General features: G+C 38.6%; 1 protein-coding gene across 2 annotated transcripts in view; it reads left to right on the forward strand.

Moving 5' to 3' along the window:
* Positions 1-18,271, forward strand: part of TRAF6 (TNF receptor associated factor 6) — a 29,971-nt gene extending 11,700 nt beyond the window's left edge. For both annotated transcript variants that reach the window (XM_054970829.1, XM_054970830.1), the window contains exons 2-7: positions 1,277-1,609; positions 6,794-6,944; positions 8,418-8,576; positions 10,032-10,103; positions 10,685-10,762; positions 14,394-18,271. In XM_054970829.1, the coding sequence (XP_054826804.1) occupies positions 1,305-1,609; positions 6,794-6,944; positions 8,418-8,576; positions 10,032-10,103; positions 10,685-10,762; positions 14,394-15,275 (1,647 nt within the window). In that variant the 5' untranslated portion in view covers positions 1,277-1,304 and the 3' untranslated portion in view covers positions 15,276-18,271. The remainder of the gene's footprint in view (positions 1-1,276; positions 1,610-6,793; positions 6,945-8,417; positions 8,577-10,031; positions 10,104-10,684; positions 10,763-14,393) is intronic.
* The last annotated feature ends 221 nt before the right edge of the window (positions 18,272-18,492 follow it).

The following is an 18,492-nucleotide window of genomic DNA, read 5'->3' on the forward strand; positions in this document are numbered from 1 at the left end:
CCAGTTCTGAAAAACACCAGGCTAACAAAACATTCTATCCCTGACAATAGCCCTGCAGAGAAGATTAGCACATCAAGTACCAACCCATATGCAAAAGAACCTCCTCAGGATACAGTGAAGCCTCCCGCCATTAGCATTCCACACCCTGGGAAACTCTTACAGGATGACTCAGCTCAACCCCACCCCTCCTGAGTAGATACAAATGACCTACATCTCTTCTCTTTTCCACACTGTGACACTGAGAGATCTCTGTCTTTTGGTGCTACACCTCTGAAGATGCCAGCCACAGGTGCTGGCGAAACGTCAGGAACTACAATGCCAAGACCACGGCAATACAGCCCGGAAAACCCACAACAACCATCCTTCTTAAGCGAGTCAAGCTGAGAATTTCAGAGCTTTTTAGAAATAGACTTCCATAGTTGTAGTCTCTCAGCTGTAAAGAAACAGGATAATCTCTTCTTTTTTCTGATGATAATTTTTCTTGAAAAAGAAAAGACCAGAAAAACATATTTATCCTTTCTGTCCTTTTTATTTTGAATGTAACTCATTTTATAGATTGACTGAAAGCTCCACTACTAAAAACTGCTAGCAGAATTGAGAACAGATGTGCAGGTCAACGTAAGAATGTTGTGAAGAGGTTTAATTTATTCACTGATTGGAGTACGAAATGTCCTTATCAAATAATTGGAAGCCTATTCTAGAGATTATGCCTCAGTGAATATCAGTTATGAGACTGGCAGAGGGAAAATGGGTAAAACTGAGGGACTATTAATAAATAATACTGTAGGGGTTTTTAATTATAAGTACCTTTTTTAAAAGTTTTCCTGTAAAATGCCGACAAGTGAGCTAGAATTTTTTTAAGTGGATGAGGCAGGTTGAAAGACTTCTGTGTGTTAATTGTGAAAGCAGCAGAGAAAAAAAATATTTCTAAAGTTAATACTAAGACATGGAAGCAGTCAGAAACTGAAACAGAATGGGATGTGACTGCTCATTCTACATGTGGTAATTTTTAGAATAAACCGTATGATGATTGTCTGGTACAGAGAGAACCTTAGTTATGGCTAAAAATAAAGTATAGATTGAATGAAATATGTTAACTTTGGTAGTTGTGGAATAAGCAGGACTGTTGCAGCAGAATAAATGTGAAACTAGTTCAGATTTGATTTTGGGGGGGGGGATTTTTCTTCCTCCTTGAAAAAATGGTCACAGTATATAGCACACTGTCACACCAGAAGTAGAACTCTGGCAGCTCAACTCTTTGTCTCTCTCTCCACAGATAATACCTTGGCACCTCACTAATTACTATGAGTCTACTACATAGTAACACCTTCTTTGAAACCAGTGATCAAGAAAGTGGCTGCTGTGCAGCCATGGCCAGCACCTGCAGTTCTGGAGCCAAAGAGGAGAGTGTTGTTGGCAATGTCAGCAATGGCACTGGTGGAACACTTTCAAACTCTTTCATAGAAGATATTCAGGGCTACGATGTGGAGTTTGACCCCCCACTGGAAAGTAAATATGAATGTCCTGTCTGTTTAATGGCTCTTCGAGAAGCAGTACAAACACCATGTGGACACCGTTTCTGCAAAGCTTGCATTGTCAAATCCATAAGGTAAAGGTCAGCTTGTGGGAAAACTAATGCAAGACTGTGCAGTTGTGAAGTGCATACAGCAGCTTGGTTGCAAAGGTCCTTAACTGATGCAAAGAAAAATTATAATGATCAATATTGCCGTAATAGAAAAGTTTCAGGTATATTGCATTGATGATTGTGTAACTGGCAGGTATTCAACAGAGTTGCTCCCATGTATACTATTGATGCCACTTTGGGGAAAGCAGGTGTAAAAGTAGGGAGAAGTTTCCCAACAAATTCTGGAGTCAAATGGAGACATTGAATTTTTTTTTTTTTTTTGCGCAGAGCTCACAGTTAAGGAATCACTGCTGGCAAAGTTCCAGACTGGCTGTGTAAATTTTTAAAAGTTAAAACAAATGTTTATGACTTGTAAATACAGCTAAGATAGCAAAGGTATGGTAGCTTGCAAGATAGCTCAAATCCCAGCATCAGCAATCTTGATATGCTTAAGAAGGCCATAAAAAAAAGTTATACTCAGTGACTGCAAGCTGGCATCCTCTAACCATTTAACTGGGATCTAATGTGATATGGGGGGATTGGATAGTTTTCTAAAATTGTTTATTGTTTTGGTAGTGTGCTTATTCATATTTTGTTACCAGAAATTGTCATCCTCAGGGTTTTTTTTCAGCTGGAATGCAGTGGAATGGAGTTCCAGAACCTCTTGAAAATGGTCACATGGCTGGTGGCCCCTCCCCCTGATCTCAGACAGAAGGGAGTTTAGATTGCCCTCTGCGCCACTGGAGCGGAGGGCAATCTAAACTCCCCTTAGCAATCTAAACTTCTCTCTGTCTGGAGATCAGTGGGTGGGGCCACCAGCCGTGTGATCATTTTCTCCGAGGGCAACCCACTGAGTTCCACCACCTCTTTTCCCAGAAAAAAAGCCCTGGTCATCCTGAAGATGAATTAATTTTAAAATAAATAAAAAATGAAATGCAGTATTTTGCTTAAAATGAGGATACTGTCATACTAAGAAACTTCTAAAGAGAACCCTAAATGAATGAAAATTTTCTCTTTCTTAAAACAATAATGGAACAAAATTCAATAGCACCAAAGGCCTACAGAATTTTCCAGGATTTTGTGAGTCGAAGTTCACATTATGAGTTACTGGACTTGAGTTTTATTCCATACTACAGACTACTGTAGCTACTTGTTATCTTAAAATTGTATGGAGGTTTTGCCCCAAATAGTGCATTACTGTAACAAATTTTTCACTTTTATGTTTTGCTATTTGTAGGTTTTTTTTATTTCCATTTTTTTCTGCAAATCCGGAGCTTTTTTTCCAGATCTGTAGAAAACTCTGTCTTGTATGTCCATGGCACCAATCTCCAGATTTAAGTATCCACAAATGGGGCCATGTTGAGAACTAAATATCTTGATGTGAAAAACAAACTCCTTAAAAGTGTACAGACTGTGCAGAAGGTAGAAGACAATGCAGTAAAAGCAAGATGGTACCTACAGTAATCACTGCAATTTAGTAACAACAACAACAACAAATGCACTTATATACCACTCTTCTAGACAGATTAGTTCCTTACCCAGAGTGGTGAACAAGTTACTGTTATTATTATCCCCACAATACAGCTGGGGAGCTGGGGCTGAGAGGAATGGCTTACCCAAGGTCACCTACTGAGCTCATGGCAGTAGTGGGATTTGAACCAGTAGAGCGCTGATTTGCAGCCAAACCATATTTACTGCAGTCCTAGTCAGTCCTCTTCAAAGGCAGCATCTTCCTGGATTGTTCCATTCTATTACAGTTTTAATTTCATTTTTAAAATTTCCTCATGAACATTTGTTTTCACATTCTGTAGAATGATGGAAATGGGAGCCTTCTTGACCTCCTTAAGCAGGCCATTTTATAAGGTGGGAGCCACCACAGAGAATAGTTTTAGGTGGGTAGCCGTGTTGGTCTGTAGTAAAATAGCAGAATTTAAGCCCAGTGGCACCTTAGAGACCAACAAGATTTTCAGGGTGTAAGCTTTCAAGAGTCAGAGCTCCTTTCTTCAGACACCTAGAGAATATTACTTAACATGAACAGAAAGGGACTGGCTTACAGGTGTAAATTACATTAATTGGAAAAAATACTTATTCCTATTAGGTGCTCCTATTGCAGGAGTGGTGAACTTTAAAAAAATTCTCTTTAAAAGAAGCGCTGAAAGATCCAAATGTTGTACTAGTAGATAAAGCGTAGGACTGAAAAAGCACTAATTCTTCACTGTGTGTTTCCCTAATTTGAGAGATATGAGAGAAACAAAGCCGACAATTTCCATGATTCTGCTGTACTCCAGTTTCATGCAGAACAAACAGTTGAGTTATCCATACTCGCTATGATGCTTGATTTGTTCCATTCACTGTATCAACCTAGCCTACTTCACAGGTTTTTTGTGAGACTAAAAGAAGAGTCAATTATGCCACCCTAAGCTTCTTGAACAAAGGGCAGAATAACAGTGATCAGTTAAGCAAAAGTAGATTTTGGCTGACTCAGTTTTCAGTAGAGCTCATTGAACATTTCTTTCCTCTTAGCTGGTTGGTATCTACAGAGACAGAGGTAGGGAGCAACCTATATAAATTAGTGTCTCCCATTATTGTCTTGCATATATCTGAATGATTATCACTTACTTAACTAAAAAAAAATAAGCACAGCACTTGGGGATAATTTTGTAATAGGGGTAAAATTCCATTGCATAAAATGCTATATAATACATTTCTGTGCATCCTGGGAATCTCTACAGTTTAAAAATCCTTCCTCCATGCATGCTGGTCTCATTCTAATAAGAGGCATTTTCTGTGTGTGTAAATAAATAGCACTTCCCACTGTTCTCAATTTCCTATTATTATTAATGCTGGAATAGTCTTCCAAAGGCAGTCCCAGCCTGCTTATTAAAGCTAGCACTGGAGTATTACCGTTTATACTGCAGTTGCAAGCTTTGTGTATTTTGCAACTGGCAACCGGGTTCCTGTGATAGCAGTTGTGGTCCAGCTACTACCTGAGCTGCAGTATAAACAGGATGTTTGTAACAGGTTTTGTGAGTCTGAGATCTAAAACTATTCTTGACTGCTTTATTTTTCCAAGTCTAAAATAGTAGGCTAAGAGTCATAGTCCCTGTTCCATTGAAAAAAGTAAAACCACTACAACAAGTTCCTCTCAAGGTCCAAAACCAAGTATGCTTCCTTTAGAAGCAATGTTGTGGAAGATGCTGACTAATAAAATACTGAATATAAGCTTCCTTTTTTCTTCAGTTGAAAAATGATAGTTCTGCATTTCATTGTCTTCCAACGTGGCTGTGAATGTACTGAACAAAAACCAAGAAAGAGACATTCTGTTAAAAATTATTGGGTCGTCATGTGTGTACACTTTCCCACACACTCACACACATTATACCTCCTGTTTAAGGTGGAGTATTGCAATGTGTATTCCATTGTCATATACCCAGTACAGTCTCTGGTGTCCTTTGTTGTGCTTCATCCAGCTCTACCAGAAGCTTGCATAGACAATTCTGACTGAAATAGTTAAGATTTGAGTATATATGAACAGATTGAAGAACCAAATCTATTGTCTAGCCCCAAACTCTTATATCTTACCAGCTTTGTCCTTTGTAATTGATTGGGGTGGAAGGGACACCATAGCTTATAACAATGATTGGCTGGCATTCCAAATACAGTTTGCCATTCTGTATGTGGTACAAGGTACAGATGAAATGTTGGGGAACCCCATTTCAGCCATAGTTTGGTGTAGTGGTTAAGAGCACAGGACCCTAATCTGGAGAACCGGGTTTGATTCCTCGCTCCTCCAGTTGAAGCCACCTGGGTGACCTTGGGTCAGTTACAGCTTCAAGGAGCTCTCTCAGCCCCACCCACCTCACAGGGGGTGAGGGATAACATAGTTTGTAAACCACTCTGAGTGGGTGTTGAGTCATCCTGAGGGGCAGTATATAAATCAAATATTATTAAATCAAATAATATTATAGGAACTCTTGATGAGTCTGACTCCATTCCCATGTCTGTCATGGAATAATAATCTACCTGACAAGATGATTGAGGACTTCATACATCAACAATGCTATGTAATGATGGGACACATTGCATACCTTTAATCTGTTTGCCATATGTCACAACATTTACAGGCAAAATGCCTTTTTGTATACAGAGCATAAGGGTCCCCAACCTTTTCAGTCTATGGGCTCAATTAGAATTCTGACACAGGATTGTGGATGCACTCAAAAAATGGCTACCACAGGAGGCAGAGCCAACCACAAAATGTTAAGTAGTGAAGTTATGCACAATTCTAATGTAATTCTTCAACATTTCAGACAGAAGCATTACTTAACAGGATGCTGTTTTAAATAAGAATATTGTTTTATTCGCTTCCGTCACACAGTAAAGATCCTTGTGCTGTAGTGGCAGCTGCTGTCAAAACAATTTTTTTGAAATCTGTACAGCCAATAAGAATGGTCAGTTAGAGGCCCTGCTGGGCAAAAGCCCCATCTCACCCTGCCTGCATGCAAAAAACACTTGACAGTTGCCAGGAAAAGTGTTGGCAGGTACCATGACACCCACAGGCACCTCATGAGGGACCTTTGGTCTAGATGAGCATCAGATTTTTCATAGTGGCTAATCAGATGGCCCAACAAGCCCACAAGCATGTGGCATGAAGGCAATATCCCCTCCCCAGCAATTGATACTCAGTGGTATACTGTCTCTGAACATAGCCATTGATAGATGTATCCTTCATATTGCTTTAAGAAGCAGCTGCAGAAATTTGCCTCTTTCTACCTATATTTATGTCTCTCTAATAAATATCCATTGAAGCAGACAAAGTCTTACTATAGTCTAAAACATATACTGCAAATGGTGTTAACATCTAATTTTGTTTTCTGGTTGAAATTTTGCATACTCACTCCCTCTCTTTGGATTGGATCCTGTTAAAAAGATCCAGACTTTTGGGGAGCGGGATCCTCACTTCACAGTATGGTAATCCAGCTCCTCATTCATCTTGCTGTTGCTGTTCCTGAAGGACAGGGGACCGCATTTCAGGAGTCATTTTAGGGTTCGGCAGGATTGGGAAGATAGAGAAGTTGTTTTTCCATCCAAGGAATGTAGACAGGATCCAACCCTTACATAGTATAGTTAGATATATGTGTTTATAGTACCGTTTCTTCTTTTTGACAGAGATGCTGGTCAGAAATGTCCAATAGACAATGAAATCTTACTAGAAAATCAGCTGTTCCCTGACAACTTTGCCAAGCGTGAAATTCTCTCATTGAGAGTGAAATGTTCTAACAAGGGCTGTGATCAGAAGATGGAACTCAGGCAACTAGAGGTAGGGGCATATTAAAACTTCTTTAAAAACTTTTTTCAGGATTGCAACCAAATCCTATGCTGTACTGATTAGCATCAGCAAGGGATAGGACTAGAGAGGTAAACATTCTGCCCACAGTTACATAGGATGTGCCAAACCTCTTGTCTGTATTGTAGTACCTAAACCTATTTGATGTGCTTCAAATCTGTAGCTGTTTTCTGTGAAGCCCATTTCTTTCAACCGGAAGTCAGTGGGTCTCTAAACACTGCAAATAGACTTTCTGCAAGCATTTTCATGAGGAAATAGTATGAAGACTGAATACAGATCCCAGTACTTATACACAGTTTCCTACACATTAGTGTTTTCAATTAAATGCAAGACAAATCCCTTGACAACCCATGAGTTGGACACTTCCTTCCCTAGCCCTGATCCTAGAGCAATTTATAATGTTTGAAGTGGTATTAAAAATTCAGAATACTTCCCAGCGCTTTTGCCATTTAAGGATTTTGAAACGGCTTAAGCAGTTGAGTTAGTACTTTTTCACTGCCACTGAATAAGAGGCTTCAGAGCCTTGATTTAATGCTGCTTTTCAAATAAGTCCGTTAAAAGCTTGCCCACATATCCTATACTAGACATTTCTGAGGTGTTGGGTGCCTGGGCTTTTTATGTGCCTGTTTTAATAGCAGAGTAACTTATAGTAGTATCATATACAGAGTTACAAACTTTTAAGCACTTGGACTCAAAAGAGAGTAGCTCTGCATAGGATAGCACTGTTACTTGAAATAACTGCTATTGTACTTCTTGGTCTTCTTACAACACAGGATGCCTTTATGACCCATGGGCTACCATTGAATTCAGTGTACATCAAAGCCTACATAGAAATCACTCTTTAAGTGAAATAATAATTTGAGCTTAATTAGTGGGACCGCCTCTCACTATATGTTCCCTGGTGGGTACTCAGGTCAGCTGATAAACAACTGTTGGTGGGCCCTGGCCCCAAGGATGCTTGCCTGGCTTTGACCAGGGCTAGGGCCTTTTTGATCCTGGCATGGAACTGGTGGAACTCTCTGTCCGCAGAAACCAGGGCCCGGCAGGATTTATTATCTTTCCGCTGGGCCTGCAAGACAGAGATGTTCCACCAGGCATATGGTTGAGCTTGGGTCTGGGGCTGGATGAGCACCTTTCTGCTGGTCTCTTGCTGAGCGGGGAATGTAGCCCTCCTGATTGTATGCCGACCCACTATAATGCGTATGCCATCACCCATCCCATGGGATGTACTAAGTTGGGTTTGGTTTATGGGCTGTTCTGAAGAACTGCTGCCTCTTGCACTGATTTCTTATGCACTGTTTTTTCATGTTTTAATGTATTTAACTGTTATTTTATTGATTGATGCTACCCGCTCCGAGCCCACTTGTGGGGAGAGCAGGTTATTAATTTTAAAAATAATAATAATAAAATAATTTTGTTTATGATGCTGTTGTTGCTGTTCCACAGGATCATCAGCTGCATTGTGGCTTTGCTTCAGAGGAATGTCCCCAATGCCAAGGCTATTTCCAAAAGAATCAGCTACAGGATCATGTAATGCTAGAATGTCCAAGGCGGCAAGTCACTTGTCCAAATTGTGTCATAAGTATGGCATATGAAGATAAAGAGGTGTGTGTAAAAAACATGCTCCTTTTTGTTGTTTTACAAGCTTGTTAGGTTTCGTTTTCAATATGGCATTGATAAATATTTTGATAATTTAGAAGTCACTTCTTTCTGTATTACCTTTTAAAAATGGGTCTGGTTCAGAGTTACTTGGAACTCTATTTGTAAATTTCTTTTCATGGGATAGTAAAGATTTGATCCTTTTTACCCTTTCCCAAAGACAAGTGTATTTAATTTTAATTTAAATATAAAAAATCAAATGCTAGTTTTATTTTGTATTTTCTTATACATTCGGTTAAAAGTGTACCTATTACCATAGTTCTGGCCTAGTATCCCAGTTCTTTCTCTAATGTTTCTTTACCTCCTTAAATTGTAGTTTACTTCTAAGTCAGGAGACGCCCTTCATCACAAACGTCCATTTTTGCCATGCAGTTTGTCTAGAGATTTTCTGTTAGCCAAATAAGAGGGGTCCTCTGAGTGTAGAACACTCTCAAACAAATTACAAATCTCAACGGTTATATTAATATATTTTGTAAATTTTTATATTTTTAAGTCATACAAAAGTGCATACAAATCAACATACAAATCACTTCAACACCACCACACTCATTTACTGGGAAATCCGTTGGCTCCTTCATTTTCCAGGAAATGAGTGTGGTGGCGTTGGAGTGATTTGTATGTTGATTTGAGCCTTTGAAAAAGACATTGTCGAAACGGGAAAGTAGGCAGGTGACACCCGTCAGGCTCTTACAGCCTAATTTTTGGATGGTTTCAGCTGTAACCACTAGGTAATGTTGTCGTTTGAAGATATTCCATATGGATATGAACAGTTCTGAAACTTCGAACAGATATTAACAGCTTTGAAATAGCACAAAGAACAAGTAAGTACAGGCTTTCATAGCCCAATTTTGGAGCGTTTCAGCTGTAACCACTAGGAAGTGTTGTCATCTGAGGATACTCCACACAAGATATTCATAGCTTTCAAGCTCCACACAGATATTTACAGCTTTGAAATAGAACAAGAACAAAGAAAATACAGTTTACAACTCTTGAAACTGGAATTGATTATTGAAAGTGGACTGGAAGGATTGGATGCTTGATGAATATTTATGAATATTTATTAGTTGTAGATTTTAGATATTTATTGTAGAATATCACATTTGAGCACTTGCACTTTTGTATGACTTAAAAATATAAAAATTTACAAAATATATTAAATATATAAATATAACCTTTGAGGATTGTAATTTGTTTTAGAGATTTTCTGTTGCCAGTGTGCACGTTAATTCTAGTCCCACCAAATATGTTAGAGTGTGTTTAAAAGGTTTCCCTGTAGTTTTATTTTTTAGAGTATTGCTGTCTGTCTACCACAAAATACATCTAACTATACTTCTAAAATAATTATCAGTCTGCTTTCAGTTAAATGAATTATTTCTTACTTTTGCATTCATTATAATGAAGCTTCATGATCAGAAGTGCCCCTTGGCAAATGTTTTCTGTGAATACTGCAACACGGAGCTAATCAGAGAGCAGGTAAGAAGCTATCATTTTTTTCTGCCACAGCATGATAGAAGTATAGATTTTGACACGTCATAGGTCAGCTAATTTATTTCTTTTTCAAAAGGTACAATGGGAAATGAGAAGGGCTTGTTTAGGAAGAGCCAAGTCGCAGTGAGAAGCCTTTTGTGTCTTGTGCTACAGGAGAATTTTCTTATGTTGCTCTTCCACTAAGTGCCTTGGTTTCCTTTAGTCTACTAGATCATGTTTCTAATCAAGACCCAGAGACTTTCAGAATGTCTGTGTACAGAGAAAATTAGTTAAGAGTAAAACATATCAAGGTACCATGTAGCATGTGCCTTCCAGAAAGTTGGGAATTGACTTACAAAAAAATTGTCATATGCTGTACTGAGACTACTTTACTGCTTACAATAAATTAGCAAATGGCTTTTTTCAGCATAAGGTGTACATGTGTTCCAGAAGACTTATTAATTTCTCGATAGTTAATTGTTAATTATTTTGGTCTGATGTGTGTGATATATGGTAGTGTTTTATATCTGTGTATCATAAGCAACCATCTGTGCTCCAAATGGCTGTGTTCTCTTTGTGTATTTTAGTTGCTTAATCACTATGACAACGACTGCCCTACTGCTCCAATACCATGTACTTATAGTGACTTTGGATGTCCAGAAAAAGTAAGTTACCTGCTTATTTCACAGTAAAAGTACTGTATAAGTTTACCAGTAAGCAAGAACCTTAGAAAGTATGATTAGACAAATTATTTGTTCAAAAAGTGTAGTCCAAAAATTATGCAAATAATATTACTGTAACAGTTTGACTAAATGTATTTAACCACAAATCTAAAATAAACACACTTAGAATGAGTATAAATATATGGATATTGTGTCTACAAATATATTAATATTGTGTCGATAGTGAAGTACATCTAAATGTTCAGTTCAATACATCTGCAATGGTCTGTATTGCAGGAAGTCATAGAATTCCATTCTTAACTCCATCAGGAGGCTATTTCAATAATCCATGTGAAGATTTCTCTTTGTTAACAGTAAGAAGAACTGTTTATTTGACATCTACAAATATAGAATTTATTTTTCTGGAAAATTATTCTAAAAAGCATATTAAACAACATACATTGTTTCTATGGGGATTCTAATTATAAAGGAGCAGAACTTGAATTTCTCTGTCAATGGATATGCTTTTGTCATAAGACTGCTCTTGTATCTTCCTGTGAGTTCAACAGTCAAAAGCATGTGGGTAGGTCAGCACCTGCAATAGCTGTCAGGAACTGTATATAGCTGAATCCTTGGGAAGTCAAACCAGGAATTAGCTGATGATGACTCGTGCACTTTTTTCTTGCAACATATGGGTGGAGTTCATTCTTGCTGTATTTCTGTCCTCTAGTGGTGCATGAATACCAAAGAACTGCTCAAAATAAACATTCATCTAGGTTCAATTCTGATGAGATTCTTAAGATTAAACTGTTGTGAAGAATCCCAGTTACAAGGAAAGAAACTAATACCAGTTTATTAAGGTTTCTGCAATCAGAAATCACAGCTAATTGGAGTTAGTTGAAAAGTTATTCAGTTCTGGGGCATTGTGCAAGGGGAATAATAAAGGAGCATACGAACCTGACAATTAACCAGGTTGTTCCCGTCATGATTTCTGATTTGTTTGTGACATCTGAAATGTAACTGGATAGTGCTACATTTATAGTAGTAATTGGAAAATAATATCCAAACATTTTAGGGTATGTGTTGTCGAAGGCTTTCACGGCCGGAGAACGATGGTTGTTGGGGGTTTTCCGGGCTGTATTGCCGTGGTCTTGGCATTGTAGTTCCTGACGTTTCGCCAGCAGCTGTGGCTGGCATCTTCAGAGGTGTAGCACCAAAAGACAGAGATCTCTCAGTGTCACTGAGCGTGACACTGAGAGATCTCTGTCTTTTGGTGCTACACCTCTGAAGATGCCAGCCACAGCTGCTGGCGAAACGTCAGGAACTACAATGCCAAGACCACGGCAATACAGCCCGGAAAACCCCCAACAACCATCGTTCTCCGGCCGTGAAAGCCTTCGACAACACATCGAACACCTCTACGGGGAGGAAACATTCCAACAGACCCGAAGATTGGAAACACTTCGGAACAAGAAAGCACATCGTGACACTGAGAGATCTCTGTCTTTTGGTGCTACACCTCTGAAGATGCCAGCCACAGCTGCTGGCGAAACGTCAGGAACTACAATGCCAAGACCACGGCAATACAGCCCGGAAAACCCCCAACAACCATTTTAGGGTATTTTTAATGGAGAAATTAAAATCTCATGTTTTCATTATCACACAAACTATGTTAGATAAAAGCAAGCTGGTTCCTATTTATATAATAGAAACCAATGGGCATGATTACAGGTAGATAAGTTGGACCTACTATGCCAGTCCTGAAGTTGCCAGCTAGCTCTTCATTTAACTTCAAAACACAGCTCAGAATGTAGTTGCAGGAGATTCCAGTCTAAGATGCACTCTTGATTTGTAGAGATGTTTCTGGGTAGTGCCACACAGAAGCCGAAAGTAGTGGCAGTAGCTACAGATCATTCCCAGTGCCATCTTTTCCCTGCTCAACCAGCTCTGGCATTGAGCTTCCGTCTCTGTTCATAATGGTTACCCCAGTTTTAATGGGTTGCTCTACCCCTCACAATTAACCAGAAAAATACTAGCCTTGGTAACCTACATTCTGTAGCCAAAATAAATTATGCAAAACTCTGACAACTCAGGAATATTTTAAGGTAATCAATCATCTTTAAATCAGATACTGTGAAATAATTAGAATACAAGTCTGTACCCATTCAGTCTGGATTTAGGCTTGGGTTTAGGATGGAAATGGCCATGGTGGTTTGTCTGACGATCCTCTGGGAGAGTGACAGGGGGACGGCATCCCTCTTGATTCTCCTGGACTTCTCTGTGGTGTTTGATACCATCGCCATGGAGAAGCTGCCTGAGTTGGGGGTGGGTGGCAAAAGAAAGTAGGTAATGCCTAGGAACTGCTGCTCAATCCCATGGCATTTATGTTGTGGGTTCCTGAAGGGTTCCGGCTTGGCCCAATGTTGTTGAACATCTACATAAAACTACTGAGAGGGGGGGGGGTTAGATTGAAGTTCCACCAATATGCAGATGACACTGAGATAACATCTTCCTTACAATCCCTCCTCTCTGTACCTCGGCTTTCTGAGGGAAGATGGGTGACAACCACGAACAGGGCTTTTTAAGTAGTTGCACCTTGTTTGTGGAATACCCTTTCCCTTGAGGTTTGTCTAGCTCCTATACTGCACTCTTTTATGCTCCACTTCAAAATGTTTCTGTTCACCCAAGCTTTTAAGAAGGGCTATTCTAACACCACTTTATTGTGTCTTTAGTTTGAAACTGTTACTTTAAGCTGCTGAGTGGTCTGTTTTTTATGCTGTGGCTGAGCCTGTAATAGTGGAAATTAATTAATTAACTTTTACTGTAAATGGTGGGTTTGAATTAACGCTTTCTGTTTTGTGTTTATTATGTTTTCATAAGCTGCCTTGAGCACTCCAGAGATGGCATAAAATTTGCAAAATAAATTAATATTTATGTGATGTACAAATAATAACGTTCTATGTATATGAACTAAAATAATAAATAGAATCTCTTTATTAATCAAATTTATTTTAAATAATTATATACATCACCAATATTTATAAATGCTGTGTCTGCATGAATATTTTTCAGCTAGCTGTCTTCTGAAATCACTCTTCAAGAGTTTTGGACAGCTTGCTCAGAATAAGAGTGAAATACTATGGTTTATAGGAGGAAAATCAGTTCATTTCTCACAGAGAAGTTCTGCCTTCACATATTTTCAAATCTGTCTCTACAATTTTAAAAATTGCTTTAATACATGAAAGCTTAGTTTCATGTGAATTACAAATTTTTAAAAGAGAAAACCTTCTGTGAAATGGTTGTGAGAAACTGCAAAAGATGAAGAGTACAGTGCCAGTTTGTGAAATTATGATACTATTAATACACATTATACAAATCTACTAATAAATTGCTTATACCTGGGAAATTTTCCTTGACCTTGCTGCTTATCAATAAAGTAATCTAAATAACTACCTCACCTGTGCAGTGTAATACTTTCCTCCTGTTCAGTTGTTCAGTTCTTGTTTCACATATTTACTGGAAGATAAGCTAGTTCTGCTTTCCAGTTCAGTCTTTTTTCCCTCCTACATTAACTCTAAATGTTTGATATTAGTCAGAGGAAGTGTTTATGAGCCCATGTGTTTTCAAATTCCAGATGCAGAGGAATGAGTTGGCACACCATATGCAGGAGTTCACTCAGGTTCACATGAGAATGATGGCTAAGACTCTTCGGAGTGTCAGTGTTGCTGCCCCATCTCCCATGTCTTTCCTTGGAGGATTACCTTTTGATCCATCACTTTTCCCTCAAGCCTTGCCAGCCCAATGTGAATGTAGCCCTGAAATCCAGAACTTCAAGGAGACTATTCAGCAACTGGAAGGTCGCTTGGTAAGACAAGATCACCAAATCCGGGAATTGATTGCTAAGATGGAGACACAGAACACGCACATGGGGAATCTCAAGCGCACCATTCGAAATCTGGAAGAAAAAATTACTGAAATGGAAGCACAGCAGTGTAATGGTATTTTCATCTGGAAGATTGAAAACTTCAGTATATATCTAAAAGCCCAAGAAGAAGAGAGGCCGGTTGTGATCCATAGCCCAGGTTTCTACACCGGGAAACCTGGTTATAAGCTTTGTTTACGGTTGCATATCCAGCTGCCAAATGCTCAGCGCTGTGCTAACTATATTTCCCTTTTTGTTCACACTATGCAAGGAGAATATGACAGTTACTTGCCTTGGCCGTTCCAAGGCACCATACGACTTTCCATTCTGGATCAGTCAGAAGGTTCTCCAAGACACAACAATGAAGAAGTAATGGATACCAAACCTGAGCTCTTAGCTTTCCAGCGGCCAACGGCCCATCGCAGTGCAAAGGGCTTTGGATATGTGACTTTCATGCATCTGCAGTCACTAAAACAAAGAACCTATGTGAAAGATGATACTCTCTTGGTACGCTGTGAGGTTGTGACACGCTTAGACTTAACCAGTCTTCGAAGAGAGGGTTTTCAGCCTCGTAGTACTGATGGGACTGCATAGTCTGTTGTGCCTTCAGGCTGAACATTTGCTTTTTAGAGGGAAAACTGCAGGTAGATGAAAGGATTTGTGAGAATCACAGAGCTTTGAAAGCAGAACCAAAACAGCCATTCTGAGAGGACTGTGTGGTTTTCAGGGAATGGAAAGTATTTTCTAGTAGAAAATAAAAGTATCAAAATTAGTGTGCATCATCTTGGTTTTAATAGGTAAGGTGAATAACTTATGGCTACATTACCAAAAGCAGACAGTTGTTAACAAGTATGCATTAAAATATACCGTTTCTAGTGGTGGTAAGAATGGTAAAATCGTACTTTTTATGTATTATGTGTGCTGTAGCAAGGCCTACAGGTCTTAAACCTTCACCTTGTGTGTCCACCAGAGCCTTATAGAAGAGATGAATTATTTGAGTACTTAAGGTGGCAGTGTTTTTTTAGAAGAGACTACATTTTGAGCTGGACCAGTTACTAAATAAACCTTCAGAGTGTTATAGCAGAAAGCCCATGTACATCTTTACAAGCTTCAGCAGGAAAGTTAGGGCCTTTCGTGCCTTGCATCTTTCTGCAAACCTGAAACAAGTTTAAGTTTTTATTGATAGGTTTCACTTGACTAATTTCCTTACTAGAAATTAAAGTATCGAGAAACCATTCTTAACAGCTCCTAGTCTGATAGTATGTATGGAAGACTTATATATCTAAAAGTTTATGACAATACTGTTCCAGAAAACCTTAATGACTCAATGAGTCATTAATTTACTGCTTCATTGCAGTAATGTCAGATGAAATATCTGGATATGCTTGCGTCTACCCATTTGCCATTCCACACATCCCTGTCATTTTTGTTATTCTAGTCTATGATATCTTTTGTCCAGTTGTATTTTTGCATTTGTGGGGATGGTTTCAGCCACAACAGCTCCCATTTGAATTAAGGTATCATTAAGTAGATGCAGAAGGCAAATGAAGTGTTGAATTTTCCTCTCTCCTGATACATAAGTTGTACCCACATCCACAACGTCTTCGGTTCAGTTGCCTGGAGATTGCAAAATGTGTCTTTGGTCTTAAAGTTCTCAGTGGATGTCTATCCACGCTATCATATTTGGCATCCTTTTGATCTGACTAGGGCCAAGGAGTTTGCCCTAAAAATGAATACTTTGGTAAAAGAAGTCGTTCTGTCCATAGTTCTCAACTTTTTACAGTTACCAGTCTGTGAAGCTGCTAACTTGGTGCATAATTCAATAATCAGTGATAACTAGCCTGGAGATGATGTGAAGAAAAGTTGTATTTTGTGTTTTTAAAAACTGCTTCTGCTCAAAACTCATTGGTGCTCACAGAATAGTTTAGAGCTGACTATAATCACTCCCAACTACAGTTATGTGAAATTAATACAAGAGTCTCTAGAAATTCACAGCCATGGTTATAGATTATTCAAAACAAGGAATAATTGCTTGGCTCACCTACGGAAGTACAATAGATTGTTGTGTGTTAATGACAGATGGTAGAAGTAACGCCACTGTTGCTCTGCAAAGGGTCCAGCAAAAGTAGTGGAAGTCACTGATCAACAAGCAAAAAATAAACTCACAATGCTACAAATGAATTTATCATGATTCTGTGCAGGAACTTTCCTTGGCATTTGGCCCTGCAAAACTCATCCATGCAAACTGTAAAAATTTCTAAATCAAATGAAGCACAGGTTATTTATTAGCATTCAAAGGAAAACGCTAACAAATTTTTCAGACACCCATCGAAACTTGGTTTATAAGAGGGAAAAAACTACTTAAAATAGGAGTTGCTGATAGGCTTGTGAGAAGCCCAGGAGTCCAGCCAAATTTCTTTTTCTGCAGGTTGGGCAAAATGAATGCAGAAAAACTTTTCCAGTTCAAAATGTTCCAAGATTTTGGCAGTACAGTGAGGCATTCTTAAGCCAGATAACACATTCACTATTAAATGATGTATGAGCATATAAACGCATTTTTTAGTACAGTTAAATGTTAAAATGCATTTTTGAGTAGTAAACCGTGATCCCAAATGCTGAATTTTGTTTTGTTCAGCCTAAGCATGACTATTTGCTGCTTAACTTATTTCTACATTTTTTCAGAAGATATAATTCTTTGAGACCACAGACTAATTGAGGTATTTTCCAATCCACCTGCCCCCCATACTATAAACTGTACCATTTTTAACAGCCGTCTGTGAGTAGAAACACTTCCCACGTACCAGCATAAGGAATTATGATCTTTCAGAGAGATTCATGGAGAACAGGTCCACCAGTTATTACTAAGGGGAACCTCCACATGGGAGAACACTGAAAAGAAACTCCTTTGAGATATTTTGGAATGAGTAAAAAAATGCTTCTGAAGGCAAGGTTTTTCATACTCAACAAGTGTAGCATGAAAAAGTTTAAGGACATTTGTTAGTTTCTCCAATGGAACAGTTGGGAAATTTGAGGGAGCGCTAAAAAAAAGCTTGTATACTGTAGACATATACAAGATTTTCAGGGTTTTTGGTTTAAATGTAATTCTGGCAACAATGAATAAGCTATAATATGTTTAATGATTATACATTATTAAAGAGTTCAGTGTTTTCATTGAGTTCATGTCCAAACATGCTGTTAGTTCTACCTGTTGTGACTTGATTAGAGTTTCTGTCCAAATTATATGTTTTCTTTGGTTTACTACAAAATTTGTTTTGTACCTTCAACTTTCATTTTTTGCATCAGAGAGGAAAGAAAAAATGAAAAGATATGTGTGCTAGGGTGCAACAGCTTCCAACTCTTTCTGAAGTATTGGGTATACTTGCAGTTTTCATTTTAGAAAATGGCAATATTTAAACTCTTAAGTTCCATAAATATGCTAAATAATGCAGTTATATATGCTAAGTTATAAAAGATGTGTCTTACGTTGTTCAGTTAGTAAAAGAAGTTTTGGTTTCATGGGCAAGTTAAAATTGCATATGTTTCAAATTTTTCACAAAATTTCAGAGTTTCCCCCTGTGAGGCGGAGGACATCTTGGGTGATTCCCACCGTCCAATCAGGGAGGCAGGAACTAATTTTCTTCCTCTTCCTGTCTGGCTTGTGGGACACCCTCTCTTCAGTTCTGTTCCTGCTTCCAGGGAGAGTAGTTCTTCAGCAGACTAGCTCTGCTGCCTTTTTTCTCTCTATCTCTTTATTTACCTTTCTTCTTCCTCAAACCATTCTTTACCTTAGTCCTTCTCCCATTTCCTCTTC

The sequence above is a fragment of the Eublepharis macularius genome, chromosome 2, assembly GCF_028583425.1.
Source record: "Eublepharis macularius isolate TG4126 chromosome 2, MPM_Emac_v1.0, whole genome shotgun sequence".
NCBI lineage: Eukaryota > Metazoa > Chordata > Lepidosauria > Squamata > Eublepharidae > Eublepharis > Eublepharis macularius.